The sequence below is a fragment of the Petaurus breviceps genome, unplaced genomic scaffold, assembly GCF_028583685.1.
Source record: "Petaurus breviceps papuanus isolate PSGF00001 unplaced genomic scaffold, PetGlider_PUasm1.0 171, whole genome shotgun sequence".
Lineage (NCBI taxonomy): Eukaryota > Metazoa > Chordata > Mammalia > Diprotodontia > Petauridae > Petaurus > Petaurus breviceps.
Window position 1 is genome coordinate 21884927 of NW_027185754.1, and position 27601 is coordinate 21912527.

At 37.8% G+C, this 27601-nt stretch overlaps 1 protein-coding gene across 2 annotated transcripts in view; it reads right to left on the minus strand.

Annotated features, from left to right (window-relative positions):
• Nucleotides 1–5663: 5663 nt before the first annotated feature.
• LOC138157167 (zinc finger protein 184-like) overlaps nt 5664–27601 on the minus strand; it is a 79565-nt gene continuing 57627 nt past the window's right edge. The window contains exon 7 of one of the 2 annotated variants that reach the window (XM_069082683.1): nt 5664–10115. In XM_069082683.1, coding sequence (XP_068938784.1) covers nt 8961–10115 — 1155 coding nt within the window. In that variant the 3' untranslated portion in view covers nt 5664–8960. Of the gene's footprint in view, nt 10433–27601 lie in introns of both variants that reach the window. The other variant, XM_069082682.1, reaches the window with a different exon arrangement.

The window sequence follows — 27601 nt, forward strand, 5'->3', positions numbered from 1 at the left end:
CAAGTCCAACGGGGCATGGAAGATCTTTAAATCCCATAACCCTTACAGGTGGTGAAGATGCTATCCTTGGAGTTAGGAAGACCTGGGTTCAGGTGTTACCTCTGATATTAAATTGTGTGATGCCTGACCAGTCAGGACTCTCCATAATACTGGGTAATTCTGTGGCTTTAAATTACAGAGGAGTAATTCAGAGGAGGGAATTTTCACACAGTAGGTATCACAGATGTGAACTAAAGTACTTTGAGATTTCCCAGAAGTAGCATTGGTAACATTGATTTGTTCCTTTTCTTCTGGTGTTTTACAGCATGGATTCTTAATCTGGGGTCTGCAAACTTCTCATGCTTCTCTTGCTTCTTGTATCTGAATGTCACATTTTCTATTCAACTCTGGTTTTTTCATCAAGAATGCTTGAAAGTCTTCTGTTCCACTGAATGACCATATTTCCCCCTGAAACACAATACTCAGTTTTGCTGGGTAGGTGATTCTTGGTTTTAATCCCAGCTCCTTTGACCTCCGGAATATCATATTCCATGCCCTTTGATCCCTTGGTGTAGAAGCTGCCAGATCCTGTGTTATCCTGATTGTGTTTCCACAGTATTCAAATTGTTTCTTCCTGGCTGCTTGTAATATTTTCTCCTTGATCTGGGAATTATGGAACCTGGCTATAATATTCCTAGGAGTTTTCTTTTGGGGATCTTTTTCAGGAGATGATCGGTGGATTCTTTCAACCTCTATCTTGCCCTCTGATTCTAAAACGTCGGGGCAATTTTCCTTGAGGATTTCTTGAAGGATGATTTCTAGGTTCTTTTTTTGATCATGGCTTTCAGGAAGTCCAATAATTTTTAAATTATCTCTCCTGGATCTATTTTCCAGGTCAGTGGTTTTCCCAATGAGATATTTCACATTGCCTTCTATTTTTTTCATTTGTTTGGATCTGTTTAATAGTATCTTGATTTCTCATAGACTCACTAGCTTCCATTTGCTCCAATCTAATTCTGAAGGAATGATTCTCTTCAGTGAGCTTTTGAGATTCTTTTTCAATCTGGCAAATTCGGCTTTTTAAAGCATTCTTCTCCTCATTACCTTTTTGAGCTTCATTGCTATTTGAGTTAGTCTATTTTTTAAGGTATTATTTTCTTCAGTCAGGTTGTTGACTCTCATTTCATAATTTTCTTGCATCATTCTCATTTCTCTTCCCAATTTTTCCTTCACTTCTCTTATCGGCTTCTTAAGGTCCTCTATGGCCTGTAACCAGCTCGTATTTTTCTTGGAAGCTTTTGGTGCAGACGTTCTGACTTCACTATCTTCCTCCTGTTTCATGCTTTGGTCACTTTTGTCCCCAAAATAAGAGTGTAAAGTTCATTTGCTCTGATTGGTTTGCTTCCTTTGCCTGCTCATGTTGCCACTCAATTACTTGACCCCTGGGCTTTTTGCCACAGTAGGACTCTGCCACCAGACAGGGGAGCTTCATCCCAAACGCTGGGGTTTTTTCAGCTACCAAAGATATCTGAAGCCTCCACATGCTCTGGCAAATTGGTCACACACCCCAGGACCTCCACCCTAGACTGCAATCCAGATCCAAGCAGGTTAAAGCAAGAATGATTACCCCTCAGACTGGTTGCTTGGTCCCCCTATAATCTGCAGGCCGGGAGCTGAAGCTGCCACGTGGCAGCTGTGCTGTGGTACCTTTGCGGCTTCTTGCCCTGGGAGCAAAGGTTGACTGTACTCCCAAGGACTGGATCCCAAAGTCCACACTGCACTGACCTCTCACTGTGTCCTTAGCATCTATGGGTTGATAATTCTGGAAACCGCCACAGTTGCTGGTGATCTGAAGTCCCTCCAGCCTGTGGCTGGTCAGGCCGCCCTGGGGCTAAAACCTCTGGCTCCCTGGGGCTGGGGTCAGCTCCCAGAGCTCTGCTCTGGCTGCTTGCTGGGCTTTCCTCAGTGGGAAGTTAGCTTCTCTGTGTCATTTTGTGGGTTCTGTAGATCCAAAGTTTGTTCACCTTTTACATGAATTGTAGGGGATGGAAGCCGAAGCCGCAGAGAAGTCCTATTTCTACTCTGCCATCTTGACTCCCTCCCTGTTTTTGGAGATATTGACATAGAATCTTGTTCTGGGAGCATGGTTACTCCTCCCAGTACTATGGCCTGAGCTATTTATTAACTGCCCTTCATTAACATAAACTTCACTATCATTTGTATTGACTGGGTATTTTCTGCAATTGTCCCTCAAATACCATAGTATGTGATATGAGTGTGGTGTAGTGGGAAGCAGAAGGTGAGGCAGCAATAGCAAAAGCACCAGGAGATAATGGGGGTGTGGGCCAAATAGGCAGGGCACAACACCCATGAAGAGGAACTCTGCAGTTCCCTCCACTTCTTATTTTAATAATCTTTATGGTTGTTGGTTCTGAGAGTAAGTCGTCTGAAACGTCATGCTTTCTGGGGGCCTCATGGCTGCAAGAGCGGTGTATTGCTCCTTCAGAGGGACATTCAGAGGAACATTGTGAGTCTCCTCCATCCCTGTCATTCCCCACTTTTGTTTTTGTTGGGCTGGGGGAAAAGGCTCTGTGATCCGTTTCCCTGTTTCTTCCTGCATTTGGAGGTCCAATAAAAGCCTTTTTTTACATTTTGGACACAGAGTTTTAGGTCTAGCCCCTCCACCTGTCAGTCCTCCTTGCCTTTGGGCCCTACATTGTTTTTATTAAGTGGCCTGATTTCCCACAATTATAACATACCCCAGTCTCAGATCCTGGAGTCATTTTGCTGAATTTTTCTGCTAACATGTCTACATAAAAGGCTTGAGTGCCAGCATTTTCACATCTTCTAATTACTTCTTCCAAAGTAGGATTCCTACCTGTTCCTACCAATGCCCTTTTACAGTCTGCATTGGCATTAGCTTGTATCATTTGTTTGATAATAATGTATGTTCCATCCACTTCTCCCATAATTCTAATCACTGCTTGTGACATACGAACCACAAAATCAACAAAGGGTTCATTAGTTCTTTGTTTGACTGTTGCAAATGGTTCTCCCTTATCTTGTTTCCCTGGTATTTTTTTCTAGGAAGAGAGAACACATTGTGCAACTCACTCAGAATGTTCTGGAGGAAGATTAATTTGTTGTGCATTGGTAGCAAACTGCCCTTATCCTGCTAACTGATCAAACAGAATACTGACTTGATTGCCAGGAGCAAGTTGGGCAGCCATAGTACGACATTGTTCTGCGAATTCTGCTAGCCAAAATATGTCTTGTCCAGGCTCTAAGCAGGCCCTAGCCAAAGCTTTCCAATCATTAGAAGTAAGAATAGAGGCAGCTAGGTGGCACAGTGAATAGAGCATTGGCCCTGGAGTCAGGAGGATCTGAGTTCAAATTTGGCCTCAGACACTTGACACTTAACTAGCAGTGTGACCTTGGGCAAGTCACTTAACCCCAATTGCCTTGCCTTCCTCCCTCAAAAAAAAAAAAAAGGAAAAGAAAAAATATATGAGAACACAAAGAACTCTTCTGGGGGGCCAGAGTCGGCAGGACCTGGAATGGGTTCCAGCCTCAGATACTTAACACCCACACACAAAAATCTGGCCGTGTAACCTTGGGTAAATTACTTAATCCCAATTGCTTTAAAATTTAAAAAATTAAAAAAAATAAGTAAGAATAGAATATGATAGAATATGCAATATTTTCCAATTGTATAAGAGGGTATGGTGCAGTTGGGCCATACTCGGAAGCAGCCTTTTTTAATTCTTTCACTAACTGTAAATCAAGTCCCTCGTGCCTTCTCCTTCTTTGTCCGGGATTATGTGGCTCGGGCTCTTCTATCACTGGATATATTCCCAGGCCTTCAGCAAGCTCCCCTCATTCTCTTTCTTTGGCTTTTTGTACTGACCTTTGTAGTGGGGCCATACTGTCACTAGGGGGCGCTGTTGTGTTAGGGATGAACGTTGAAGGAGATGGAGTTTCCTTCTTTTGGCAGGAGCAGCAGCAAAGGGCTGGCTCTTGAGTCAAGGGGCACATCGTGTTTATGCTCAGCAGAAAGGGTCGGTCACCCTGGGGGTGGGGAAGAAGCAGACCCTAAACTTTCATGGGTTTTTTGGTTTGTTTTCTTTTTGGAGGGCAGTTGGGGTTAAGTGACTTGTGCAAGATCACACGGCTAGTTGTGTGTGGTGTGTGTGTGTGTGTGTGTGTGTGTGTGTGTGTGTGTGTAAGGGTCTGAAGCCGTATTTGAACTCAGTGGCCGGTGCTCTATTCAATGCGCCACCTGGCTGCCCCACGTTCAGGGTTGTTTTTTTGCCTTTTTTGGAGGGCAGTTGGGGTTGAGTAACTTGCCCGTGGTCGCATGGTCGATATGAAGTGTCTGAGGCTGGAACCGAACTCGGGTTCTCCCGACTCTGGGGCCGCGCTTTTCTCACTGCGCCGCGTAGCCGCCCCGCGTTCATGGTTTTTAAAGGGGACAAAGAGGGATATATTTTTTCAGGGTTTGTAATACTTTGAGGGGGTCTCTGAGGGGAAGGTTTGTGTCCCTTGAGGGAGCATTCCACGCTCTTGTGAATCCTCTGGTTAGACTAATGCCTAACTTTATCCGGTCATACAGAGTGAAAGTTCTAAGCGGGACTGACTCGGGACCATTTGTATTTAAATAGCCTGTGAAAGGCTCTCCGACTACTTTGCGTTTGTCTAAACCTAGAGTCCCGCCGGGGAGATGCAGCCCTGACTATCTCTATGCATCCTCTTACTTGCTTCAGGGTCACCTAGCACCCTTGTTTCTTTATAAATTTGTAAATTACTCTCTCGGACTTCTCTTGCTCAGATTATTTCCCTAAATCTTGCCCCAGGGATTTTCTGCATACCTCCTCCGACACCTCGGGACTCTCTCCAAGCCTGCTCACAAGGAAGGCTGACTGGCGCCCGAGGTTTCCTTACCTTGAATTTTCACGGGGCGTCTCCAGACCCCGTTGGGCGCCCGTTGCTGCTGCGGGCTCACGGGGGTGGCTGAGACGTGCTCAGGCCCCCCGATGAAGACAGTGATGAGGCGGGAGACAGAGGTGGTGAAAGGCTCCGTTTATTCTACGTAAAGCGAGCGCTTTTATACTTCCTAACATCCCATATGCAGACGTGGCAGTCCGTGCTGTACTCACAGGTAACATATAAGCCAACTGGAATGAGAACATAACTAACATGCATGTTAACGGGAAATGGGGCAGGGCAAAGTTTGGAGAGCCAATCTGGACATTATGGCCATAGAGACAACAGGCAAGAGGGCTTTTCGGCTATCCCTGCGGTCCCTAGACCATCCGTGACCCTCAACAATCCCCAACCATAACCCCAACATTTGTTTCCTGTGTTTTCTATGCCTTCCATGCGATCCCTGTTTACCTGCTGAACTCCCACTCATTCGTTAAAACTCAACTCAAAGGCTTCCTTGAAGTTTTTTGTTATACTCACCAACTAAAGATTTGTCTCAGACCTCACATAGGACCTTATTTGAAATTTAAAAAGTATTTATCATGAAACGTTGTTAATTATACTCAACTATATTTGTGTCAACCTTTTACCATGTCCACGAATGCCTGTTACTGTGTCTTACTAAACTTTGTATCTCCCCAGTGCTCTGCACATTGTAGGCGCTTAAAATAGGCTTGCTGAATGATGAGATCATAGGCCCATTGGAGTGTCAAAATATGATTTTATATAGTATTTATTTAAAACCACATAATATGCAATAGAGAAACATTATAAACATTCCCACTCAAAACAGGTTTGTTTACTTTCAACATTAATATTCACCACAGTTTTAGAAATGCAAGTTATAGCAATAAGGCATGAAAACAAATTAAAGAAATACCTTTGTAATGAATAAGCTATCTTTATTTCCAAATAATATGGTTATATATTTAGAAAATCCAAGAGATTGAAATGTACCTGATCTCATCTGATCTTAAAAGCTAATCAGAATCAGGAGTAATTCATTAGCCTCAGAAAGTATTAAGATATGCATGACTTTATTAAGCAGGGGGGTAAAAGATAAACCAATAAAAAATCATCTGCACTTTTATGTATCACTAATAAAATTGAGGGAAAATTACAGGAAGAAAAATACTCTTTATAATAATAAAAAAACATCAACTATTGGGCATTAACCTACCCAAGACCTATATAAAAAGAATTTCCAAACTGTGTGACAGAAATAAAGAAAGAAAAATAATAATTGGAGAGATGGCCTCTGAAATTGTTAGAATGATGTAGTATAGCAAAAATGTCACTATTTCTCATATATAATATATAGCTGTAATACAATATCAAGAAAGGTAATGTGGCATAATGGCTAGAGTACTGCACTTGGAATCAGGAAGAACTGGAATTGAAACCCACCTCTGACATGTACCTAGCTCTGTGACCATGGGAAAGTCACTTACCTTCCCTGAATCCCAATTAAGTTGCTTGGACTGCAAATTATAGATGGTTGCCACAGATTTGCAATTGAAGAGGGTGTTGCCTCACTACTATACTAACAATAATAGTAATACTAAATATCAACTAGTCACTTTTTAGAAAGAGAAAAGAAAGCAGAAGCAAAATTTACATGGAAGCACAAAAAGAAAGGGTTATCAAAGGGAATCATGAAAAAAAAGGTTAACAAAGCATGTATTACCATATTGCATTTCAAAAACAGTAATAATCAAAACTACCTGTTTCTAGATTTAAGAAATAGAAAAATATGCAACAGAATTATAAAACATAAATAGTTCTGACTATATAAGCTTACTGGATATTCTCCCAATTTTGTCAGTCTGAATTTTATAAAATTGTTATGTTCATACTTTCTCCCTCCTCGATATGCCTTGTAGTTACTTATTCAATTCAATAAGCATTTATTAAATGTCTTCCATCTGCAATAGTCCCTGTTCCAGTAAGAAGCTCAGGGGGTGAGAAAAAACTGATAAATTAGGTGTCAGGAACAAAAGTCAGGGAATGGTTTCCTACATTATTTTAATGAGAACTTAGCAGAGAATATGGAATACATAGAAATTAAAAAAAAATTTAAGCTGCCAAGATTTTAAGATTATGTTCAATTCAGGGTGAATGTAAAAAAAATATCTTTCCTTAAACCCAAACTAGAGGTACATATAAGGTGAGGTAGCAAAGAGCAGGTCTGCCCTTACAATGAATTTTCTCAATTGGATGCATTAGTTCTAGTGCATTTCCATACAATGTTAGCCTCATTATTTTAGTTCCATTGCATATTTAACTGCAACATTAAATGGCTAATAAAATGGATGAGAATAGGAAAGAATGCTGTGGTTGAAATCCTCTATTAAAAGGCACATGTAGGGAAAGTCAATACTTATGGGATTGGTGTAAAAGAAAATTTCTCTTAATTCATTATGTTCTTAAGATTATTTCCATGCATATTGGAATACAAGACCCCTTGAAAAATATGTAATAAACGTCAATCAACACCCCCCTCAAGATTAATGTTAAATGAAATGTAAAAGGAGATGTGTACTTGCCAAAGTTATTTGCCACCATCGTGGAGGATGCTTAGTAAAGAATTCAAATGGAAGATTTAGTATAAATACTATGGTTCTCCAGATGTCCCTGTTTGTGGCTGACATTGTATGGATTGCATTAAATCCTGGAGCTCCTGTGGAAGATTTATGGAAGATATGTGGACAAGATTTGCTTAGAATGAAGGAGCATGGATGATTTGTTATCTGCTCCACTGGAGTAAATGCTCTTATCAATGAGGTTACAGATCCATCATAGAATCAAAATAAAGTCTCTGATTTTCTATATGGGCTGACCTGAATTTAAAGACTTTCTTATGTGACACATTCATATGGTTACTCTCTAATATAAATTCCAATTAATATTAGTTTGCCTAACTATCCACACCAGAAGGAAAAAAAGTGGTTTAATAATGCCTATTATCCAGACTATGATATGCAGTTGGATGGATAACTTATAAAGTTGGTTTATCAGTACATTTATCTTAGAAAGACTGCACATTAACAAAGAGCTAGGTTTAAGATTGAATAGGAAGGCAGCAATCTCAAGGCTATATTGAATTTGGGAAACTATAGTCTTTTTAATGACTCCAAGCTTCTTTCTGAAACAAAGGCCCACCTTTTAAAAAACACTTCTTTCAGTGATGCTGTATGGCTATGAATCATGAAATACCACAGTCTTCAAAGAATTCAAGTGGTGGGCATGAATGGACTGTGTAACATACTTCCCAACCAATAAATACACAGAGAAGTGGCCTTCAGGATGTCACCAAAGTACCATATGATCAGAAAAGAAGTTAAGCTATTCATGTGAAAGTGAATGATGAATGATTGACAGGTTACATGCTTCATCTGTAGGCATGCATAGGATTCACAAGAATCAAAGGAAGACTTCCAGCATGTTGGGTAGACTGCCCTGTGGAAGATTTATGGGGAGACAAAAGTTGCTCAGAATGAGCATCATTGGAGAGTATCCACATTAATGAGATCGCATATCCATTAAAGTATCTGATATTTGATGTGAGCTGAAGCACATCTGAAGACTTTCTTACACGTCACATTCATATGGTTATTTTGCACTATCAAGTGTGATGCTGAGTAAGTGCTATGCTTTGCATGAAAGTTTTCCTACATTCTTTATATATGTATTACTACTCACCAATATGATTCCTTTAATGGGTAAGGAATGAATTCTGTTTGAAAGACCAGAGGTTTGGAACTGGAAATAATCTTAAGAGTTTGTTTTGCTGAACTTCCTTATTTTAGGGAAGAGGGAATTGAGACCCAGAAAGTTAAAATGATTTTGCTTAAGGTGGTAAGTTGAAAGAGCTGGAATTTGAGCCAGGTCCTCTGATTCTAAACCCAACTCCTTTCACCGCACCACACTACCTCTGTCTTCTTTAGGATCTCCAATATTGAGTAGGGGTTGGATTTATAAGGAATTTTCCATATGAACTAAAATTTCTCTCCATTATGAATTCTCTGGTGTTTAGTAAGGGAAGATATGTGGCTAAAAGCTTTCCTACATTCATTACATTCATAGGGTTTCTCCCCAGTATGAACTCTCTGATGTTTAGAAAGGGATGACCTATCAATGAAGGCCTTCCCACATGCATTACATTCATAGGGTTTTAATCCAGTATGAATTCTCTTATGTTGAGCAAGATTTGTGCTCCGGCCAAAAGCTTTCCCACATTCATTACATTCAAAGGGTTTCTCTCCTGTATGAATTCTCTGATGTTGGGTAAGATATGTGTTACGGCTGAAAGCTTTTCCACATGCATCACATGCATAGGGTTTCTCTCTAGTATGAACTCTGTGATGTTCTGTAAGGGATGACCTGTGAGGAAAGGCTTTCCCACATACACTGCATTCATAGGGTTTCTCTCCAGTATGAATTCGCTGATGCTTAGTAACAGATGACCTATCATTGAAGGCCTTCCCACATACAATACATTCATAAGGTTTCTTTCCAGTATGAATTAGCTGATGTTGATTAAGGTGTGTACTGCGGCTAAAGGCTTTTCCACATTCATTACATTCATAGGGTTTCTCTCCTGTATGGATCCTCTGATGTAGAATGAGTTGTGTATTCCATCTAAATGGTTTACCACACTTATTACATTTATAGGGTTTCTCTCCTGTATGAATTCTCTGATGTCGAGTAAGGTGTATACTCTGAATGAAGGCTTTCCCACACTCATTACATTCATAGGGTTTTTCCCCAGTGTGGATTCTTTGATGTCTACTAAGAGATGACCTGCCAGTGAAGGCTTTTCCACATTCATTACATTTGTAGGGTTTCTCTCCTGTATGGATTCTCTGGTGTTTATTTAAGCATGACCTCTCATTGAAATTTTTCCCACATTCATTACATTCATAGGTTTTCTCTCCAATGTGAATTCTCCAGTGCCTGCTGAGGGATGACTCCTTACTGAAAGCTTTTGAACATTCATTGCATTTATAGGATTTTTTTCCAGTATGATATTGAATAAAGTCTAAGTGGTACCTGAATGAGTTTCCACATTCATTGTAATTATAAAGTTTCTTTCCTGAGGACATCCTATTACATTTAATCAGGTTTGAATTCTGTTTAAAACTTTTCCCATGCTTATCAAATTTACGGAGATTCTTTTCTATAGGAATTCTTTGTTGTAAAGCAAATACTGATCCCAGTCTGAATTTTCTCACAAATTTATTACTTTCATGGTTGGTCACCTTGTTAGTTTTCATATGAGTTGTTGCCATTTGTCTGGAAGGTCTGTCCTGGTTGCCCCGTTGTTTTTCTAACATGACTTCAAATTCCCAAGTTTTTCCCAACTTGAAGTCCTGGCAACCATCCCTTTTACATTTTTCTTGGGATAATTCTTCTGTAAAAGTGACCTGCTTTGTAGTTGACTCTTCTATTTCAGGCCTAGTCTCCCAATCTGAAAGAAATAAAAAAATGCAAATTTAACCTCTTTTCTGTGTTGGGAAAATAAAACATCAAGGAAAATGATCTTTGCCCTGGGAAGTTCTGCTCCAGACGCTTCATTTGGTCACGTGGCTAACTTAGGTTCTTGAAGAAGATGCCTGCCACCAGGATGCAAAATGGTAGGTTCTACCAGGGAGGAAAGAATTCAGTTATGGGAATAACCTTTAATGTATCTGTTTCCCTAGCAGCAACATAGCTAAGTTTGAAAAGGTTAATTATCAATTATATTACAGTATGATGCCTTACATGGGTGTAGCAACATACAGTTTACAAAGAACTTTCACATTTATTTACCTTTAATACAAGCAGTCTAAGAGGTACAAACGGCAGGTAATATCATTGTTTTAATAATCAAACTGAGGCTTAAGAAGCGCAAATGACTTAGCCAATCTCACATGATGAATGGGTAGCTGAACAAGTGCTAGAACCCAGGGCTTCTGACTCTTAATCCAGCACTATTTTCACTAGAATATTGCCTCTCAAAAGTCAAGATGAAACTAAAGACAATAGATATGATAGAGCGCAACCCCAATTTAAATAAAGTACATATATGAGCCCAAACAAATAATAAGTCAAAATACAAAAAGAACTTGTAGAGGTAACTAAGAACTACTATACATAATCTTTGGGAAATCATGCAGAATGAGAGGTGAAGAAAACTTGAGATAGGAAGGTACTCTGCTTTTCTAAATGGAGTTAAGAAGGATTCTTGGAGTTATAGCCTGGGAATTTCTCACAGAACAGTTCTAGAACAGGTTTATTAAGTAGATGATTTGCAAATGCTTAGAAAGTGAAGGGGCAGCTAGGTGGTGCCATAAATAGAGCACTGGCCCTGGAGTCAGGAGGACCTGAGTTCAAATCCAGCCTCAGACACTTGACACACTTACTAGCCATATGACTTTGGGCAAGTCACTTAACCCCAATTGCCGTCCAAAAAGCAAAAAAGAAAGAAAGTGAAGTGAATTCATGGAGCCAATAAAGAGTCATGTTAAATAATTCTGTTCAGAATAATCTCACTTGCTTAATTAATAAAACTGTAAGATTCTGAAAATCTAACATTCTGTTTTTTGATATTCACACCACTATCAATTCCCAACAACCTATTCTACCCAGCTTCCACTCTTATAATAAAGAAACAGTTAAACAAAAACAAAACCACAGCAAATTTAACTGAGAGAATATTCAATAACATGTATTCAGAGCCCAACACATTCTTTCCAATGGGAGGGCAGTAGCATATTGTGTCATCAGTTCTCTGGAACATAGAAAGGGAATAAAGTTCAGTCTTAATTATGTCTTCAATTCTTACTTTCATTCATATTTGTATTGGCATATATGTTCAATTGGTTCTGATTAATTTGCTCTGTATAAGTCTGTATGTCTTCCTATTTTCTCTTATTTATTCATGTATATATTTGTAATTTCTTTAGTCATTCTTTAGTTGATGGGCACCCAGTTTATTTTCAGTTTAAAAAAAAAATTTATTTTGCAAGGCAATTGGGGTTAAGTTACTTGCCCAAGGTCACACAGCTAGTAAGTGTGTCAAGTGTATGAGGCTGGATTTGAACTCAGGTCCTCTTGACTCCAGGGCCAGTGCTCTATTCACTGCACCTCCTAGCCACCCTGTGTTTTCAGGGTTTTTTTTGCTACTAAAAAAGTACTTCTGTGAACATCTGGGTACATATAGGATCTTTCTTTCTTAAGATACACCAAAGGGTATGAACAGTTTATTAACTTTAACCATGTAATTCCAAAGTGTTTTCCAGAATGGTAAGACCAAACTCACAACTTTACCAAAAGTGTTTGTAGTCCTTTAGCTATTGACTGTTGACTTTATCAGATTTTCCAGTTTGATAGGTATGAACTAAAACCCCAAAGTTGTATTAATTTGCATTTTTCTTTTAAATTAAAAAAATTAACAAACACCAAAAAATTGAGCATTTCCATATTTGTAATTTGTATAGAAATTTGCATTTTCAAATAAAGTAGAACACAAAGGGAATTATACGCTAAATTCTAAGTCTCTATTCCATATTACTTGCTTTAAAAAAAATAGATAAGTTTAACCTGTTAACTTTCAAAACTGTTCTGTTTATCTGTACTTTCTTATGAATTTCTTCTGTACTGCTCCACATTTTAAAAATGTTTCAAAGGCCCTCCTCTTTTTCCTTCTTTTTTAGGAAACATCACCATTAATATTCCTTCTCTCTTCGTCTAGCCCTCTTGCCATTAAAAACAGAAAAAAAAAACCCTCTTGTTATAAGTACACATTAGCAAGCAAACCAAATCCACACAGTGGCCTTTAAGTTGTTTTATTTATACAGATGCTGTCATTGTTTCAATTGTTCTACTGGTTCTGCTCATTCCATTGTGTATCAGATTATATTCCCCAGGATTCTCTGATATTGTCTCATCATTTCTTACAATGCAACATTACCCCATTATATTAAGAAACCATAATGTATTCAACCATTTCCTAACTGACGAGCACCCCCTTAGTTTCCAGTCCTTTGCTGTTTTGTTTTGGTTTTGTTGTAATCTCCACTTCAGGATTAGGAAATTCACTTTGCTTGAGACTGCTTCTTCCCAGTATTATCCTCCATCTTAACTCGTACTTTTCCCTATCCCCTCCTGTATCCTCATTACATTTGATATACTGGTCCACCACATTCTTTTTTCTTTTTGTCAGCACAGGCACCTGTATATGGCAGTAATAGTGGCAGGGTTCCATACTCTTTTTTTTTTTAAGCAATTGGGATTAAGTAACTTGCTCAAGGTTACACGGCCAGTTATTTCTAGGTGTGGTGCTAAGTGTCTGAGCCCAGACTCAATCCCTAGGTCACCCCGACACTGGGGCCGGTTTTTGGAGGGGGAGAGGTAGGGCAATTGGGGTTAAATGACTTGCCCAAGGTCACATGGCTAGTTTTGTGTTAAGTGTCTGAGGCCAGATTTGAACTCAGGTCCTCCTGACTCCAGGGCCAGTGCTCTATTCACTGCACCACCTAGCCACCCAAGGGTTCTATACTCTTTCCTCCTTTATCTAGTTCAGAAAACAGTGAGGTTCATCTGATGACTATTTCCCTCTAGCTCTTTCTCCATGTTTGTATACTATTCTTCTCATACACATCAATTATAAGAAATAGTTTCCTTTCTTCCCTTCTACACTAGTATATCCCATTTTTGATACTTTCTCTTTTCCCTTGTTCAAAAACCTTCAGAACAGAACCAATCCAGGCTCAGGTCTTCTGTTTTTCTTATTTAACTCTCTCAGTACTGTTTGAAGACATTAAGGTTCTGAGATGACATTTGTTTTTTCTCTTCCCATTAGAATATTAGCTTTTCATCATCATGTGCTATTTCTAGTTGTTCAAATAAATTTGCATTTTTATTTATTTATTTTTCTTTTCAAAGTTCCTACTTAGCTCTGATATTTTTATCAGAAGAAAGTGCTTGAAAGTCCTTTATTCACTTAATGGCCCATTTTTCCTCCTATAGTATTAAACTCATCATTATAGGCTAAGTTATTCTTGGTTATGAACCAAATCTTTTTGCCTTTTGGAATATGGTAGTCTAAGATTTCCTCTTATTTAGAGTAAAAGCTCTAGGTGGCGCAGTGAATAGAGCACCGGCCCTGGAGTCAGGAGGACCTGGGTTCAGATCTGGCCTCAGACACTTAACACACACACACACACACACACACACACACAAAAAAAAAACTAGCTGTGTGACCTTGGGCAAGTCACTTAATCCCAATTGACCTCCAAAAAGCAAAAACAAAAAAACCAAACCAAAACAAAATCACAGGTCTTATATGATCCAGAATGTGGTTCCTTGGTACTTGAACTCTTTTTTTATGTCTAATTGAGTATTTTTTATTTGATGTGGGAGCTCTGAATTTTGGCTATAACATTACTAGATCTTCTGTGGGACCTCTGGCATATCAAGGTTAGGGTGGTAGGAATGGTTTGCCTCAGGTACAAGCAGTAAGAGGGTGCATCATCTATAGAGAATGTAAAAACAATAATAAAATCAACTAAAAGTCGGTCTGTTTTTTATTAGGATCATGAACTGGCAATTCTAAGCAATTTCAGTGATACAATACTCCTCCCTAAAAATGTTTTTTTGCTCATCTAAACAATAAACAATTGCTATGGTCACTTGAGTTTTAAGAAATATATGCAAGCTTCACATTAGCACATTTTTATTACTTATCTTTTAATAAACATTGTATTCTACACAGATGTTAATTCAGAAAACTTAAGTTCTGTAGTAGGCCCTTAACACACAGACTCAGATACAAGCATTCATTTCAATAGTAAGCTCATAAATGATTAAAAGCTTAGATTTCTATAAAAATCTATTCTTAGATTTTTTTAACTTTAGAAAAGAAACTACTATGGATTAAAGTAAAGGGTCTATGGAGTGGATCATGCCCATTTCTAAGTGCAATTTCTGTATTATGTAGTTTTTTCTATTTCAATACAATATTGGCATTCGGTGACTTATCTGAATATTTATATTTTATCAAAAAGGCACCATTTTCCCTCTTACATGATTTTAAAAGTTTGTGGGATTTTTTTTTTTAGTTCGTTAATGGTTTAGAATAGTTTGAGCTCACTTTGAGGGCAGTTTTGTGTCTCCAGCTCCTGTGGCACTATATATTCCTACATTAACAGAGTGCTTTTAAAATAAACAATACTAGAATAGTGATAGTAAGTTGAAGAAACAGAATTGGAGTAACTTCAATTCTGTCATTCTATGTGATCATTAGGAGTTTCAAATTTATATTTAAAATTTAAATACTGAAAGTGTAACTTGCAAGGTTTGTAAGATTTTTGTTTGTTAAGCACAAATTTTAGTTTATACATGAAATAGTTTACTGAATTTTACTATCTTTAAAATGGAAATACATGTTCTTTTTAAAATGGCTATCTTTTTGTTTTTAAAACTAAAGAATGAATCAAGAAAATGAAATATTACATCAGTGGTATGATTTAATAGTTTACTAAACTGTACCTTCTGCAGACATTTTGCATTCTTTTTTTTTTTTTTACCTTTTTTAGGGCAATTGGGGTTAAGTAACTTGCCCTAGGTCACATGGCTAGTTGTGTGTGTGTGTGTGTGTGTGTGTGTCTGTGTGTGTGTTAAGTGTCTGAGGCCAGAACCAAACTCGGGTCCTCCTGATTCTGGGGCTGGCACTTTACTCACTGCGCCACCTAGCCGCCTCCAAGACATTTTGCATTTTTAAAATTCACTTATTAGTTACAGGAGAATTATTTACATAACATATTATTATGTCAGACTGTAACCAAAATCGTTAGGTAGACATTAAAACCATTGAATAAATAGTTGTGATTTTTTTTGTCCTGCAGAAGTTGGAGGAACTTTTGAGGAGCAAATGATAGTCATTTACAGTACTATTATAAAACCAACTACTAGTTCATCATTATTTTGAATTTTGTAAAGAAATTTAAGGTAGCTACACCATCCATAGAACATGAATATTCAAAGAAGTTAAAATTTGACAATCACTGACAAATTTGAAGAAGTTAAGGCTCAAAATCAGAAACTATTACTGAACAAGCCACCCACTATATAGGCATAATTTTATGCCATAATAAACTCCAAATGAATACTTAACCTATATACAAAAATTGTTTATAAAATTAGAAAAGAACAACAGGTAGTACATTTCACAATTGTTTTTTTTTTCAAAAAATATATCAATGAAATTTAAAAGTATTAAACCATTTTTCCTATTTTGTACTATTTACTTTTTTACTGGAATGATTATTATTTTCTTCTATTTTTCTAATCTTTAATTTTTTCCTAATATTTCTTGATACCTCATGGAATCACTGATTTCTATTTAGTCTTTTCTAAAATTCAGGGAGTCAATCTTGGCTAAAACCTGCATGTTTTCATATGGTAGTTGATCGTTTGCAGTTTTTGAAATCTGTTATCTTTTGACCACTTATCTATTGAAGAATGGGTTTTGATTTTATATATTTTGGATCAAGTCCCCACATATCTTGGTACTGGACTATTATTTAAAATGTCTGATGCAAAGACTTAAAAAAAAAACTGATTCCTTCTTATTCTAACTGCAAGTTTTTTTTAAATTCAAAAGCTTTTAAATTTCATGTAATTGAAATGACCTATTTTACTTTTTATTTTTATCTCTATCCTTTGTTTTTAAACAACAATTGTGAAATGTACCAACCTATTGTTCTTTTCTAATTTTATAACCAATTTTTCTATATAGGTTAAGTATTCATTTGGAGTTTATTATGGCACAAAGTGCTAGTCTAAACCTGTTTTCTGTCAAACTTTTCCAGTTTTCCCAACAGTTCTTAATGAACAGTTTTTATTTAATTTCCCCGATAATATCTGTTCTTGTTTTTAGCATACACTGGAAAACCATGTTCATTTGCTTCTATGTCTTACTTATCTAGTCTGTTTCACTGACCTACTTTTCTATTTTTTAAAACAAATTCCAAATATTTTTAATGGTAATATAGGTTCATACAAGGAAGGCATCACAGAATTTCAGAGTTAGAAGGAACCTCAGCAGCCATTTAATCCAATCCATCCAACCATCCAATCCTCCAGTCCCCACTACACTGTACCAAATAGTTCTGCCAAGTCTCTGCTGGAAGCCCCCTCAAAAGAGTGGGAACCTACTACTTTCCAAAAGAGTCAATTTCATTTTTTTAGTCATTTTTCAGTCATGTCTGACTCTCTGTGACCTAATTTTGGGGGTTTCCTTGGCAAAGATCCTGGAGTGTTTTGCCATTTCCTTCTCCGGATCATTTTACAGATGAAGAAAATGAGGCAAACAGGGTTAAGTGAATTGCACAGGGTCATACAGCTAGAAAATATCTGAGACCAGATTTGAACTCTGCAAGATGAGTCTTCCTGATTCCATGCCTGGCGCTCTATCCGCTGCACCATCTAGCTGCCACAGTTTCACTTTTAGATAGGAAGTTTTCTTCCTGACATCAAAACTGAATTTGCCTCTTTCTTCCTTCTATTCATTGTTCCTAATTATTCATTTATAGGACCAAAAATATAAAGTTTACTCTCTCTCTTCCATGTTAACAGTCTCAAATATTTGAAGACAGCTATCATGTCCTGATAGTCTTCTCTTGTGTAGACTATACATCCCCAGTTCTTCTAAAACACTGTCTTATGATATGGACTCAAGGTGACTCACCATTGTGGCTGCCCTTGTCTGGACATTTTCCAGTTTATCAATGATCTTTAGAGACTGTGACACCCAGAAATGAACACACCAGTCTAGAAGTGGTGTGACCAGGGCAGAGTATAGACCCTCCCCTCTTTTTCTAACTAATCTCTTAATGAAGTCTAAAATCACACTGTCTTTTTTGGCTGTCACATCACAATGCTGGCTCATGTAGTGGTGCAATCTACTAGAACTCCAGATTTTTAAAAATACGACAAAGTGCTGTTTAATCCTCAACCATTCTCTACTTATGAAGTCAATTTTAAAAACTCTAATGCTAGACCTTACATTTATCACTTTCAAATTTCATACTAGATTCAGTCCAATGTTCTAGCCTGTCAATCTTTTCATTTCATTCCTGACACCGTTAGTTTTCTCAATTCTGTGTAATCTGCAAATTTGATGAACATGCCATCTATATGTCTTTATTTAAGTCATAAATAGAAATATTATATAGCACAGAGCTAAGCATAGATCCCGGGGAGGGAGGTCTTCAATGTACACTTCCTTCCAAGTTGACATCAACTATTAAGGAATACTTTCCAAGTTCAGTCATCCAGCCAATTCTGACTCCATCTAATGATACTATAATCCAGCCCACATCTCTCTACCTCTTCCACAGTAATATCATGAGACACTTTATTTGTGCTAAAACCATGCTGGCCCTTTGCAACTACCACTTCCTTTACTAGATGTGCACTAACCATATCTTTAATAATAGATGCTAGAATTTTGCCAGGAGTTGAAGTCTCACACTCATTAGTCTATAGTTTGCAGACTCTATTTCCTTTTTTTTTTTTTTAAACAAAATCAGGGCATTTGCCTTTAAAGTCCTATAACACTTTCCCTATTTTTTATAATTTTCCAGATATTACTGACAGAGGATTAGCAATAATATTTACCACTTCTTTTGGCATTGTACATATAATGCAATGCACTGTAATGGAGATAATGTAGGTCATCTGGGCCAGATGACCTGAATTTATTAAGGACAGCGAGGTGCCCTCTTAGTAGCTCCTTTTCAACAGTAAATATCAACTTTCTATTAGTCATTTTTGTTCTATCCTTTCCCTTCCTAAGGTTCCCCTCCATGGGGGGGGGGGGGGGAAAGCAAAACAACAGCATAGCAATTTTGCCTTTTCTTCTTAGTTGTCAATGTTCTATCCATGCCAAGTAAGGGAACTGTACATTCTTTGGTCCTCTTTTACACAATATATCTACCTAAAAAATTATTTTTGTTGTCCTTGGCTTTCTTCATCAGTCACAACTCTACCTAAGCTTTAGCAGTCCTTATCCTCCCTATAGGACAGGGCCTCACTTTGTATTCATACATTACTACCTGCCTCAAACAGATCTTTTAAAAATCTGTTAGCTGGTGAGCTATCTGTGTATGAATATAGGACTCTTCACATGACTCTTCTTTTTCCTCCTCATTGGACATTTATAATTGGATACCCTTCGGGCTTCTCAAACTCAACGTGTCCCAAACCAAATACACTATCTTTCTCCCCTCAAATGATCCTCTCCTAAGAATTTCCTTATTATTCTTTTTTTTTTTTTTGCTTTTTGGAGGGCAATTGGGGTTAAGTGACTTGCCCAAGGTCACACAGCTAGTTTTTGTGTTAAGTGTCTGAGGCCAGATTTGAACCCAGGTCCTCCTGACTCCAGGGCCGGTGCTCTATTCACTGTGCCACCTGGGCACCCCATTTCCTTATCATTCTTGAGGTCACTATTCTCCCAGTCACCCAGATTTACAACTTCAGTATCATCCTCTACTCTTTTCTCTCTACCACCCCATATGTACAATCAGTTGTCAAATCCTGTAGTTTCTTTTTCCATCTCTCATCATCTCTCATATACATCCACTTTACTCTATTCACACAGTCACCACCCCAGTCAGGCCCTCCTTATCTCACATGGATTAATGTAATAGCCTTCTACATGGTCTCCCTGCCTCAAATCTCTCCCTACTCCAATCCATTCTCCACTTAAATCATGTTCCCACTGAACAAACGTCAATGGTTCCCTATTCCATCTTTTGTTTGATATTTAAAGTTCTTCACAACCTCACTCCTTCCTATATTTCCTGTCTTCTTACATTATATTCTACTTTATACACTCTACAATTTAGCTATACTGGACCATTTGCTATTTCTCACACATCACATTCTATCTCCAATTCCCTTGCCTTTGTACTAGCTATCTCCCATGCCTAAAATCTTCTCCCTCCTCACTTTAAACACTTAGAATAACTGGTTTCCTTTAAGACAGAGCTAAGTGTATGCTACTATTAAGTCTGTATCCCAGAGAGATCATAAAAAAAGGGGAAAGGGCCCAGATGTACAAAAATATTTATAGCAGCTCTTTTTGTGCTGTCCAAGAATTGGAAACTGAGGGGATGTCTTATCAATTGGGGAATGACTGAACAAGTTGTGGTATATGAATGTAATGAAATCCTATTGTGGTATAAGAAATGATGAGCAGGTGGAATTCAGAAAAACCTGGAAAGACTTACATGAACTGATACAAAGTGAAGTGAGAACCAGGAGAACATTGTACACAGTAATAGTAATGTGCAATTATCAACTATAACTGACTTAGTTCTTAGCACTACAATGATCCAAGACAATTCCAAAAGACTCATGATGGAAAATGCTGTCCACATCCAGAGAAAGATCTGATGGATTCTGAATGCAGATCCAAGCATACTATTTTTAAATTCTTTATTTTTTTTGTAGATTTTCCCCCTTTTATTCTATTTCTTTTTATACAATATGACTAATATGAAAATGTTTTATATAATTGCACATATATAACCTATATAAAATTGCTTGCCATTTTAGGAAGGAGAGTGGGAGATAATTTGGAACTAAAAATCTTATTTTAAAAAAAATGTTAAAATTGTCTTTACATATAACTGTAAAAAAAATAAAATGCTATCTAAAAGGAAAAAAAAAGATAGAACTAAGCTACTTCCTACCGGTCAGTACCCGCAGCCCCCAAATACTAGTGCCATCCTCTCTAACATTACCTTCTATCTATGTATGCATTGATTTAGACATATTATCTCCCTTACCAGTAGAGGTAAGGACTATTTTTGCTTTTTTCTTTGTATTTCCACCATTTAGCACAGTTCCTGGCACATAATAAATGCTTTAAAAATGCATGTTGGGAAACTGGGAAAGAACTTTCCAGCAACTTTCTCTGATAAAAGCCTTTTTTATTAAATATAATAAACTAAATAAAATTTATAAAAAATAAGATCCATTACCCAATTGATAAATGATCAAAGGATATGAATAGGCAGCTTTCAGAAGAAGAAATCATGGCTATCTATAATCATATAAAATGCTCTAAATCACTATTGATCAGAGAAAGGCAAATAAAAATAAATGATGTGGAAAAGTAGGGACACTAATGCATTACTGGTAGAGTTGTGGACTGGTCCAACCATTCTGGAGAACAATTTGGAACTATAGCCAAAGGCCTGGGTATACCCTTTGACCCAGCATTACCACTATTAGGACTGTAACTCAAAGTGATCAAAGAAAAAGGAAAAAGACCTATATGTACAAAAATATTTCTAGCAGCTTTTTGCAGTGGCAAAGAACTGGTAATTAAGGGGATGCCCATCAATTGGGGAATGGCTAAACAATTTGTGGTGTATAAATATTGTGCTATTGTGCTTTAAGAAATGATGAGCAGGCGGATTTCAGAAAGACCTGGGAAGAATGAACTGATGCAGAATTAGCATCACTAATAACTAAAGTTAGCAGAACTAGGAGGTCATTGTACACAGTAATAACAATAATGTAACAACAATCAACTCTGAAAGACTAAGCTACTTTGATCAATACAATGATCTAAGACAATTCCAAAGGACTCGTGATGAAATATGCTTTCCATCTCCAGATAGAAAACTAATGAACTCTGAGTGCAAACAGAAGTATAATTTTTTTTCACTTTTTCTTGCTATTTTTGCAACATGGCTAATATGGAAACATGTTTTGCATGATTTTGCATGTATAATTGATACCATATTGCTTGCCTTCTCAATGGGTAAGAAAGGAGCTGGAAAAGGAAGAGAATTTGGAATTTAATTAAAAAAAGAATATTACAAATAAATAAAATGTTTGCTGATTGAATAGAATTGTTTGTAGCTTCATAATTTTATTTTAATTTTCTAGACCTCTTGAGAAAACTTTTTCTTTAGAATTTGAGTCATTGGGTTCTGAATCATTTGAAATCTACTCACACAAAATCTCACATAGCTGTTAGAGTTGGACTCTAACATAGTCTAACAGTTAGACTATGCCAAAGTTTTAGGATCACAGGATCCTAGATTTAGAGCTGGAGAGGACCACAAAAGTAATTTAGTCCAATCCCTTCATTTTAAAGAGAAGGACTGAGTGAGTCTCTGACGTTAATCTGTCAGAGAGTAATCCGTCAGAGATGTCTTGACTAAGATTACATAGTTAGTAATCCTGGACTCAAATGTAGGCCCTTCCTTTGATTCTAAATCCAGGACTCTTTCCATCATACTATGCTGCCCCTCTTTATTCATCATCAATTCTAAGATGTCAAAATCATTCCCACCACAGAAATCAATCCTTCTCTATTAGAAAGAAGCCGATCCAGAATCTCTCCTTTGCTGGATCTTCTCTTTTGAAAGATAAAATCATCATTAAGGCAAGTCAGGAAATTTTTAGTTCCTCTATTTTTGTTAGAGAATTCAACAGGTGCCTTGATAATTCAAATTTTCTATCACTGACTATTTATTATAAGAAACAATGAGAACAGTTTCAGAAAAACTTGGGAAAATTTAAAAGAGCTGATACAAAGTGAAGGGAGCAGAAGTAGGAGAACATTGTACAGAGTAATAGCGGCACTACAATGATGATCAACTGTGAAAGACATAGCTACTCTGATCAATACAATGATCTGAGATAACGCTGAAAGATTCATGATAAAAAATGCTATCCACCTCCATAGAAAGAACTAATGAATTATGAGTGCAGATCGAAGTATACTTTTTTCACTTTCTTTTTTTTTGCAACATGGCTAAAATGGAAATATGCTTTACATTATTTCATATGTACAACTGATGTCCTATTGCTTGCCAACTCTGGTTGGGAGATGGACTGAAGAGAGGGAGAGAATTCAAAACGAAAAAATTTCAAAAAAGTAACTGTAATAAATTTATTTTAGAGAAAGTTTTCCAGCCCTACTACACCATGCCTCGGATATTTCCTGTACTTTTCACACATATCATCTTTCTACCCAAGTGTTCTGTGGTATACTCCAATGACAAAATTGTTTTCTGTTTCTCATATATTCTGTCATACTTCCTCACTTTGGTTCTTGTATTTCCTCACATAAGCTTACAATCACAGAAACAAAAAAATTCAGAATTGGGAAGGTCCTGAGAAGATATCTAATACAACCCACAGCTGCACAAGAATTCCCTCTGCAACATATACCAAAAGTTGTCATACATCCTTTGCTTGAAGACCACTCGTGGCAGGGTACCAATTAGCTGCCCCCCCCAACATAGCCCATTCCATTTTTGGGGATACTTCTAATTATTAAAAAGTTTTTCTTGGCATCGAGTCTAAACTTGTCTCTTTGGAACTTCAGTCCATCAATCTTAGTTCTACTCTGTAAGGCCAAGCAGAACAAGTCTAATCTTTTTCCAGGTGAGAGTTATGCCCTCCCTCCAGTCTTCTCTCCTCCAAGTGAAATATACTCAGTTTCTTCAAGTGATCCTCATATGCAATAATACCAATGCCCTTTTGCATTCTGGTTGCCCTTCTTGTTTCCTCCTGAAAATGTTGCACCTAGAACTGAATACAATACTCTAGATGTGGTCTGATCGTAGCACAATACAATGATGACGTCACATCCCCTGGGCTAGATAGCATCTCTCTCTCTTCATGTAGCCTACAATATGTTAGCTTTCTTGACTTCCGTATCAGACTGTTGGCTGATATTAAGCTTTCAAGTCTACTAAAGCCCTCAGATACTCCTCAAATGAACTGCTGTCTAGTTATGTCTGATTCATCTTGTAGGTGTGAGAGAAAGGTTTTTTGACCCAGCTATAAGATTTTGTTTGTTTTTACAAAATTTCTTCTGCTGGTGTTGCCTCTCTCTCCACTTGATAAGTTAAATGCTTTCCAAGATCTTTTTTTTTCCCTCCTTGTTTTAGCTGTTTCCTAAATTACCTTTCTCTTCTTAATCCTTTGCTTTCAATGGACAGTGGTGAGAAAAATACCACTCATGCCTCTGGGGTCTTCAGTTTATTATTGCCCAAGACTGTGGCAATGCTTTGGCGATGCTTCCTAGGTTGCTTCTGGAAGTATCATTTGTGCTCAGATGACTCACTAGTAGTGAGTAGTAGTCATCCATTTTGACAGATGTTGGGAGTTTTTCTCTTATGGATTGGATATAAGCCCGAAGCAAAAGACCTCTTTATTACTATTATCAAGCTGACAAAATGCTACCTCAGTGCCACAGAGGAGGTAACCAACTATCATTACTTTTTCTTCTTCCTCTGTCTTTACTCAATGATTTATCTGACAGCAACTATTTTCTGCTTAAATATTTCCAATTCCCTCCTCTTTGAGAAGAGCCTCAATTTTTTTTTGTTACAATTGGACAGTGAAAAATCTTTTATATTTTCCACACTGCTTGATCCTGAGCATTGCCTTTTAAACTGCTTATGGATGCTTGTACTCACCTTCTAAACCCCTTGTTAACACATTTAGCCTCTTTTATCTCTGTACCTTTTAAAAACCTCACAGCGCCCCCTCCCAACTACATTTCCTTTCTCTAAATATTGTTTTACTTACCTTTTCTTACTTACCTTTCCTTATCAACTATCTTCTCCTTCAGTCTGTCTATGCAGGTCCTTCCCCCTCAATCCTTTTCCTTCTTTAGACTGAATCTTTCTTATCTAGCCCTTCTCCTCCTTTAGTTCGTGATTTTCTTAACTTTTCCTCAAGTTCTTCTAAATGTCCCCTCCCCAAATTCAATCTCTAACCTTCTTCATCAGATAAATAACTCCAAACAACCTCTACAATGTCCTTCTCCCTCTAATTTAACTCAAGTCTTTCTCTTGACTCTTCTGCTCTATCTTCTCAAATTGCTTCTATTATTGCTAGATAGTTATGGGAGTTTAGAATGACTCTCATACATGAGTCTATTGCACTCATTTGAAATGAATTCTTATTAGTAACTGACACCTCAATACCCCTATAATTCTTCCATCTTAGGGCATTCCATTACAAATAGACAAGTTGACACTCATGAGAACATCTCTTAGAAATGGCCTTTCCCCCCAAACCAGTGCCCAAGACACTAGCCCAGAAGGAAAGACAAATTCATGATATAAGAGAAAGGGGGCATGACCAGAGATCAATAAGGTCTGATAAAGGGATATCAGAAGGGGTGTAGGTATCTGGGCTTCAGCTTGCAAAGTTTGGTTCTGAGAGATGACTGGAAAGTTGAACTAGACAAAGTATAGGCTGGTAATTCATAGATTTACACTGTTACACAGGCACAAGCAATTTTTAAGCTCAGATGTCCATCACCTAATCTGGTCCTTCCAACTCTCCCAAACTCCCACCAACTCAGAAACTCATGTTTCTGCTATCATACTTAGCCTTCATGTCATGTACAGGTTACAGACTCATTCATGTCATGTATAGGTGTGATAGTAATGGCAATTAAAGATTCCCCTGTATTGGCTTGGTTTTCAAATTGATTGTATTAAAACCCAGAGTTTGTTAATCCCACCTGTGGGATGGGCTTGTTGATGTGAAAAGAAAGTCCTGAAGTGGGAGGAGCTGGTGACGTAGATTTGGAGAGACACTAGAGAGAGGCGGAAGATTTTTTTTTTGGAAGCAGCACCTGGTGGAGAGAGAGAGACTAAGGGAATTGCTGGTGGCCGCTTTGAATTGCCCTGGACTTTTGAGACCTGCCCCCTGAGCTGCCAAGGACTGAGGAGACATGGCTGTTTTGCTGGTACTTTGTCTGTCTGTTTTGATGTTATTTTGCCAGATTTGTCCACTGGTGAAAGACTGTCCTGTTGAAGAAGTCCTGGAACCTGGCATTTGGTTAAGAAGGCCTGAGACTGTCCTGCAGACAGAGAGTGAATACTGTCCACTGGTGAGGGACAGTACTGTTGTTGCAGGGGTCTGGAGACTGTCCGGCAGACAGAATGAATGCTGTCCACTGGTGAGGGACAGTGCTGTTGTTGCAGGGGTCTGGGAGCCTTTCTGTTGGTTCAGAAGCCCTGAAGAAGGATTTTCTTGTTGTATGTTTACAGAAATCCTGGGAGAGGGCTTTGCTAATGTGTTCAGGGGTTCTAGGACTGTTCTACAGACAGAGGATAAATTCATGAAGGGACTGGCAATGTATCTTATGGCCTTGCTAAGCCTTGTCTCCCCAGGAACTAAGATTGCTGAGAACTTGCCTCCTGTCAAGATGAAGAAAAGACCTCCATTTGGGTATTAAGTGCTGTGTTTAAACTTGATGTAACTCTGGGGTAGATTCAATTGTGATCCAGGGGTGGGGAACTTTTGACCTTTTTGTGTTCTATGGTTGAGCAAATGAATGTATTTTACTTATGTTTGGAAACTAATCTCCATTTGAGAAGAGGGGCTTTGTGGTGGACTTAATTAAGGTATAGCCTAGGGGTGGAGAAGTATTTAGAACAGAGACTTTGTAATTGATTGAATGATTGGAAGGTCCTGGGCTGGGGTAGTACTTGGAGATTATTTAATCATACTTAGTAAATACTGTATTCTGAATGATGTCATGTTTTGATCTTCTCTGTTCTGGGTTTGTTACTGAATAAAATAGAGAGCACCTATGCTGGTATTTTGAACCTGGGAAGTTGCCTTTGCTTGATATTACATTACAATAGGTTACAGACTCATTATCATATTTGTAGTGCTTTCTATCCTGCTTATCCTTCATCAATGCTTACTGAATTCATCACGCAAGAGTTTTAGATATAAGATTGATTCTTTGTTGTTGTTCAGTTGTTTTTCAGTTATGTTCGACTCTTCATGATCCCATTTGGGGTTTTCTTGGCAAAGATACTGGAGCGTTTTGCCTTTTCCTTCTCCAGTTCATTTTACAGATGAGGAAACTGAGGTAAAGGGGTTAAGTGACTTGCCCAGGGATACACAGCTAGTAAGTGGCAGGTCAGATTTGAATTCAGGAAGATTTTTTCCTGACTCAAGGTCTAACATTCTATTCATTGCACCACCTAGCTGCCCTGTTATGATTCTGCCTCAATACTTTTATGAATCTGTTATCTCAATGATGTGGGTATTTGCTCCACTAATACACATTACAGCCCATCCAAGCCTTCTCATCTTGTACAATTCTTTTCTATCTTCTTCCATAGGCATAATTATATTATTCCAAGTTATTGAGGATGTATCTTCAGGGTTACAAAAACTAAAGAAAAAATGATATTGATAAACAATAAGTCTTTTCTTCCCTAGAGGCTTTATCTGCTGTTGATCTCTAGACTACTCTTTCTTCTACCTAGTGGAAGGGCTTAGTACAGTAATTCCCCCCCTCGCCCCCAACAACCTGCTAAGTGGGAATTCTGAGGGCAAGAAAAAAGAGGAGGAGCTCTTATCACTGTTTGGAGAGTACAGTAGGAGAGCAATAGTTCCTTAAAGAAGCCTTCTTCCTGGCTTTCATCTTCTCAGAGCCTTGTCTGTTCTCATGGCTCTAATGTGTTCTCTGCTACTCTATGGAGGATCCCAGTATTATGTGTCTGTGTTAGATAACTCAATAGATGGCATGGAAGGGCACAATTCAATTAAGCAAATATGTATTAACTGCATATATATGAAG